The following is a 6,843-nucleotide window of genomic DNA, read 5'->3' on the forward strand; positions in this document are numbered from 1 at the left end:
AGTTTTCCCTAACCGTCATTTTTATTCCAGGTCTTTTTTATAATAACAGCTTTCTTCGGCACAGGGAACATAGCATCCATTAACAGGTATGTTGTTGTGTGTTAGCATTAGCGTGCATGTCTTTATAAATGCGTGTGACCCTGTGGCGTTTACTGTAAGTGTGAATGTGGAAGTTGCTGTGGTTTTCGTTTGATTGCAGTGATAAGCTGCTGTGTGTAGTGTCAAAAGTGCTGTGCCGTTTCAAATTAGTAACCCGTCGTTTAAATACAGGAAGCTGCCAAACGAAGTGTAAATAAATGACACAGAGCCTTTTTGCACTGTTTTAAACAACATGGTTCCTTGTGTCATTTCTCATATAAGGTTTAGTTTCAAGTAACATTTATTGTGCACCAAGATTTTTCTTATATACAGTATCATATTAATGACTGATTTTTTTTTCTCTCAACAATGTTAAAGATTCAGGTTTGGTTTTGTTTGTTGGTACTTATTCCTTTTTTGTCTGTTTTTTTTTATCTAGCTTCGACCCGGCCTCTGTTTATTGCTTCCTCACTGTTTTCAACCCCTTTATCATGGGAGGACTCATGATGTGGAAGGTACTGCACTTTAACAACCACAGCATTTATGTCAATAAATAAATCTTCTTGYTGAAAAGCTCCAGTCTAAATGCACTCACTCTGTATGTATTCCCCGTCTCAATTCCCCCTTTTCTTTCACTTCTCATTCTGCAGATGGGTTTGATCTGTTCAGTTCAGCGTTTATAGTTAGGCTGTTTTATAAAGGCCTGATCAAAAACACATGCCTCGTGGTTTACAGTTKATTTATAAACATTTCTGAAACAGCTTTTCGTTCTTGCAGGTCATCATTCCATTTATCACAGTAATGTGCACATTTGAAACCATCCAGGTTGCGACTCAGCTCTCATCAAGAAGGTGATTTTTTTTACTTTCTTTTTTCTTACTACTGACTATAAAATAACACAGCTGTAAAGGTTATTAAGCTTTTGGATCAGTTCTGTGGTCTGATGATTGTCAAGTAATTGATCTTAGTAAATTTCCACTGTATTTGATATGAAGGAGGTGTAAATATACAGTACAAATTTCGTCACTCATCTGTTGAATYGTCACATTATCATGGTGAAGAAGTTTATGTGCCCGAATCAGTCTAGGAGTGAAGCTGTCTGCAACCAAAATTGTCCCTGGTAGTACAGTATCTCCCATGGTAGATAGGTCCTAGGTGACAAATCAGATAAAGATCGATTCAAAAGACTTATATGGACAAAAACAATCAAGGATTTTGATGGACAGATGGATTGTGATAAGCCCCTGTCATCCACTGCACTCTCAAGTTGAAAACTGTCTTGCAACCCCCCAAAAAAATCCCCATCTCATGGCTGTCCGGTGAGCTCATTGAAGGTGTTCCTGCCGTTTTAAACAAACCGTCATTCAAGCACATTGCTACCAACACAAATATCGCATCTGCACTATTGCACCCTTGTCACAATCTGTGGAATTTTCCTTAAAAATAAAAAGAAATTCTGAAATATTAACCCAGACTAGCTGGATACTTTAGCAGCCAGATGCTGAAGTGGTGCCACTCRGCTGAGCTGAGTGAAGCCAACCCCTCCCAAAAAAAATGAACCACAGAGGGAAAAAAAAGGCAAATAGGATGAGTGGTTAGTGCTTCGTTTGTGCGGGTTTGTGCACTTGAAATTGTCGTTTGTGCTGCTGTGGTTTTTTTTTATATATTAAAGATTATTTGTAAGGGTCATTCAGGGGTCACCATCCCACCCGCTCGCTCCAAAAAGAACCAAACTAGTCGAATTTTGTAGTGCTTTGTTTGAGCAGGTTTGTGCCATTGAAACAGCTGTTTGTGCCGCTATAATTTATGACAGGCATCACCAAATGGCGGACCTAGGTCCGAATCCGGACCGAGTGTTGGTTCTGTCTGGACCCGTGCCCTATCTGATAAATTCACAAAATTATATAATATTCATGGAGCATTTTTTTCCCTGCAAAAGTCAAGCAGAGTCGCAGTTAGGAGGTTTAGAGGTTACGTCTACTACAGTTATTACGGCAACAGTGTTGAGCCAATCAAGTCGTTTGTTTACCCTGCGCAACCAATGCAGAGAGCTAACCAGAGAAGAGAAGAGGTGACAGCATGGCTTGCTCCAAGAAAAGAAAAGTTGATGCAGAAAACTGCTGTTTTAAAGATAAATGGACAGAGAAATTTATGTTCATTCTTCCAACAGACAGTTCAAAACCTGTTTGTCTCATATGCTCTGAAACGGTCGCATTAATTAAAAGTGCCAATGTGAAGCGAAGTACAGCTCTTTTGAGCAAAGTTATCTGCTGAAGTCTGAGCACTTCAACTGAAAGTCTCCATCTCTCTAGGTTTGACCAGGCTTCGATATAAAAGCAAAAAAAGGTTATTAGGCTCTGTTTGCACTTCTAAAATGTACTTTTTTTCTGAGGTTTCTGTTTTCTGAAATAAAGGTTTTAAAATTATTTGCCTGAGACTACAAATATGGTAAAATAAAATGTTGTCTACTATAAAATGCCGTTTGTTAGTAGTGAAAATATGAACATATCAGATCAAGACCATAAAAGACAAAAGTCTGACTTTTGTTCGGACCTTTTACTAGCGGAAAGTTTAGCAACTAGACCTCAGTGAGTTTTAATTGAATACCCCTGATTTATGAGATATTACACGTTATAATTTTGGTCGATCACGTGACTTGGCCCGTTGTCACAGACGTRAACAATTCAGGCCAAGCCTGAAATGAATGCCGCTTGTAGAAAAAGWACAGAGAAACCAAAGTATTGAAATAATATTTCAGTTGTTATAATCCCTGCTTTGAACAGGTCTGTGTTTTTAGATCCCTGATCCGGGGCTTAAGCCCTAAAAGCCTCTGATCATGCTGGTTGGTTTCGGTCTTGCTTTAAAGAAGGAAACACAGTTCAGAGCGTTAGAGGACGCAGGTGACTGTGTGGTTTTGTGCAAAACCTCGACCACATCCACCCTTCTTCCTTCCTTGTCAAGCAGCCCTGTCCACGAAGAGAACGAGCGCTTCTTGCTTCGCATCCTGACAAAGGAGGGATAGTTATGGGCGCATAGAGAACAACTATTACTCATTGCAGCTGTGTGATGGGAAACCTTCCAAAWCCTTACTTGGAGTGCTGCTAGTGCATTGTGGGCCTCTAGATTCTCGATGACTAAACCCTGTCAGATATTATAAGAAGGGGCAGATATTATAAGATCTTTTTCTTCTCTCTGCTGCCTTTTATTTCAATTTATTTGTGATTTTGATATACACATACTGTATATATACAGTATATTTTCTCTCATTTTTCTTTTTATATTTTTCTTTTTGTTGTATATTGTATATAGAATTGTTTGTTTTGTTTTAATGAAATGAATAAAAATTGAAACTGAAACTGTTCATGCTAGCTTTATGCTCTATCTGCAAATCCATTGATAAACCAGCACTCYGTGAAACTGATGCTTATGTTCAAATCCATAAGGATGTATCTTGTTTTATCCTATACACATAATGTGGAGCTCAGTGTTTTTAATATATGCTTAAAGATCCTTCTGTGTTCTGAGCTGTTGTGCAAAGGGGGCCTTATCAAGCCTGTAATTTATTTATTTTATTATTTTTCTATTCCCTGTTTTCCAGTTTGTTTCTCATCGTCCTGGTCATCTCTGATGTCATGGCTCTGGTAAGACATTTTGTGTCAGTTTGACAGGTTCAGGTTTAATGTTGGACCAAACATTACAATAATCTTTTCTAAAAATAAATAAAAATTTTCACAAATATTTGTTCGCAATAAATTGTTAAACATGCTCCTCCTCCTCAGCATTTCTTCTTCATGGTGCAGGACTATGGAAGYTGGTTGGACATCGGCACCAGGTGAGTGTTACATTATCATTAATAACATAATTATTATATTATAGTCATTATWATCACGTTGTCCTGCGCTTCACTGGCTGTGCTGGTTGTTTGGAGGATCTTTGATTCCCAGATTTTAACATTATTTTTTTATTTTCCCCCTCTGTCTGTTGCAGCATCAGCCATTATGTGATTGTGATGTCGATGACGATATTTTTAATGCTGCTCAGTGTGGTCACACACCTTCTCACCTCAAAAAGACTCATCCTTTGGAAACAACATAAGATGCACTTTCCTTAAAAATATTTATTTGTGTTGTCAAATGWACACACAGCCAAAACACAACAAAAAATTAGTATTGTTTGATTTTTTTTTAGATCTGTTTATTATTGCATTACTGTATTGTTTTGTTTTTTTTTTATGTACAGGAAGCGGATGTTTTATTGCTATACTAAACTGTAACATTTTGGTTTAGAAAATGGTTTAAGAATTTTGCACAGTGCCATTTGGCTTTTTACCGATATATTGTGTCTGTTTCAGGAACTTTTTTCTATAAATCATTAATAAGTCTGACTTCTATTGTAAACTAACCTTTGCCAAGATGTCAGATTACCACTGAAGGGGCAGAAATATGTTACCATAGAGGAAATGGATGTTTTTTTTTTGTGATTTCATATTTGCAAATAAAAATGTAAGAATGGAATTGCACTGGCTATACTGACTATACTATACTAACTGCTATGAATAAGGTACTATCATATTACAGAAGAAGTCAGTCAACATAAAGGGAAAGCCCCAAATTAAGCATCATGTGTGCAAATTAGAAGTAAAAATTCAGAAATGACTTAAAGTATAACCAACCAGAACAGGCACAAACATTTAGTCTTTAATAAGCAATAAATGCAYACTTTTTTGTTGTTTCTGTTTGAGCTCATGTCTGAAAAATAAATTAAAAAGTATCTTTGGACCTTCAAGACTGAACACTTTCTTAGTTTCATCGAGCTGCGTCAAGAAAGCCATGCTATCTTATCTTTGAATCTTTAAATCACGCACAACATTCGCTGTACTTAGTACATCCTTAGTTTGTTCTTTATTTATTTGTTCTTGTTCTCAATTTCCATTAGTAGTTGAGAAATGTTTAACAATACTCTCCCAGAGTTTTGTCTGATATATTTTACATCCCAGTTAGAAAATCCAATTTATTGTTGTCTTTTTTTATTATTGTTGTTTGCAGTCATAAATGAGGAATTTTGATTTCCTGGATCATATTTATCAGCTCTTCAACAAATGCACCTATTAAAAAAAAGATAAACATTGTTTAAAATGAGCTCACAGTCAATGTTAGTGTTTTAAAATTAAAACAAAATAAATTGGGCTAAGAATAAATTCAAGGCATTATAGCATCTGTAGTCACCATGTGGCAGTACTGGTGACTGGATGCACATGTTGCTTTTCCTTTCCCATAGTCTGTGTTTGCTGATTGGTCCAGTTCACCTGTTCTGGAATCCTGTCAGGATCTTTACCGCTCGTGGTTCTTTGCTGCAGTTTAAACTTCTGAGCAAACTGCCATTTCATAGGAATTGCAAGGCGAGCTGGTGACACATTAACCTAACAGGATTAACTGTTTTGTTAATAAATGTTTGTATCAAACTGGATCAGCCAGACTCAAAACAAGCCTGAAACCACTGGAGGGTTTGTTAAGCACAGCCACTTTTCTGGTGTGGAAACTGTAAGTATTTTGAAAATGAAAGTGCAGTTCTAACGCTTAGATTTCTGAAATAGACTCAGCTTGGGTGTGATATTATCAACTGTCTGGCTGGCTCATACTTGATAATATGCTAAAGCTGATGGAGCATTATTATCTGTGTTTATGAGATCTCAAAAGATGGACACCAACTAGGCTAAGTGTTGTGTCATACTGTGGTAGCCCAATGCCTCCTAACATTAACCATAAGGAAAATGYCTTAGAAGTCATGCCTAAAGAAAGTAAGTCACACTTTTCATAAATCCAGGAAATTGTGTCAACTTCTACGTTCTGGTCAACACACAGTCTATAAAGTTAACCACCCAAGAATTTCCTAAAGTTTTCTTGCACCTTTCCATGCGCCAAAACAAGATTATACAGTAGGGCTATTCAACTGACGGCCCGTGGGCCGGTGACCAAAGTTCAGTCCGCCAGTTGTTTTTTTTTTCATAACTTAAGCGCCAAACCCCCTGTTTTCTACTTTAATTACTATGAGTTCTAAGAACTATAAGTACTATAAGTTCTTTTAGTTAGACGTGTGGTATCTAAAACGTCAGAATCTTGAACATCCAAGACTGTTAAAACTACAATCAGTTGAAGATAAAACTATGAAATCGAAAATAAAATTGTTTAAAAATTTGGCAAGTCAGAGAAGTCAAAATAATAATTGTGTGAAATAGGAGGCAGAATGTGTTATTTTTGATATTGTTTTAATATCACTACATTTATTACATGAGGTTCTGTATGTTGTATTCGTGATTAAATGCAGCAAAAATAAACTATTTCAAAGGTAACATTTCTTTGTAATACTTGGTTTATTTACATAGACTTTAATTGCTGGATATTCGAACACATTCTCATGTCTGACTCATTACATATTGATGCTTGGGCTGGGGGTACCCCGCACGTCCGTCCTTGCCGCCTGCGGCTTTTCCGGGTTTGCGTGACGTATGAGGTTAACATGAGGAATCAGGATTAAAGGTTAACTTTAGGGTCTGTGAAAAAGAAAAAAAATTGTATAGGTCTTCTGGACGGGTTCTTCTCTAATGAAACGTTTCATCTCTCCTCCAAGAGACTTCTTCAGTCTGAGAGTTTCAGGCAAAATTCAGGCTTTTAAGCCCTGCCTCCATGTGACAGATACTCACATCACATGGCTATCGTTGACACCTAATTAACACAGCAGCCACTGTTCAAAAGAATGTCCCAACAC

At 37.0% G+C, this 6,843-nt stretch overlaps 1 protein-coding gene across 1 annotated transcript in view; it reads left to right on the top strand.

Moving 5' to 3' along the window:
* Positions 1-4,863, top strand: part of pign (phosphatidylinositol glycan anchor biosynthesis, class N) — a gene marked incomplete in the record, with an annotated part of 19,385 nt that extends 14,522 nt beyond the window's left edge. Inside the window, 6 exon segments of the mRNA XM_014008462.1 lie at positions 31-86; positions 518-593; positions 856-929; positions 3,677-3,719; positions 3,858-3,910; positions 4,066-4,863. Of these exon segments, the coding sequence (XP_013863916.1) occupies positions 31-86; positions 518-593; positions 856-929; positions 3,677-3,719; positions 3,858-3,910; positions 4,066-4,189 (426 nt within the window).
* Between the last annotated feature and the right edge of the window lie 1,980 nt (positions 4,864-6,843).

The sequence above is a fragment of the Austrofundulus limnaeus genome, unplaced genomic scaffold (genome assembly GCF_001266775.1).
Source record: "Austrofundulus limnaeus strain Quisiro unplaced genomic scaffold, Austrofundulus_limnaeus-1.0 Scaffold50, whole genome shotgun sequence".
Lineage (NCBI taxonomy): Eukaryota > Metazoa > Chordata > Actinopteri > Cyprinodontiformes > Rivulidae > Austrofundulus > Austrofundulus limnaeus.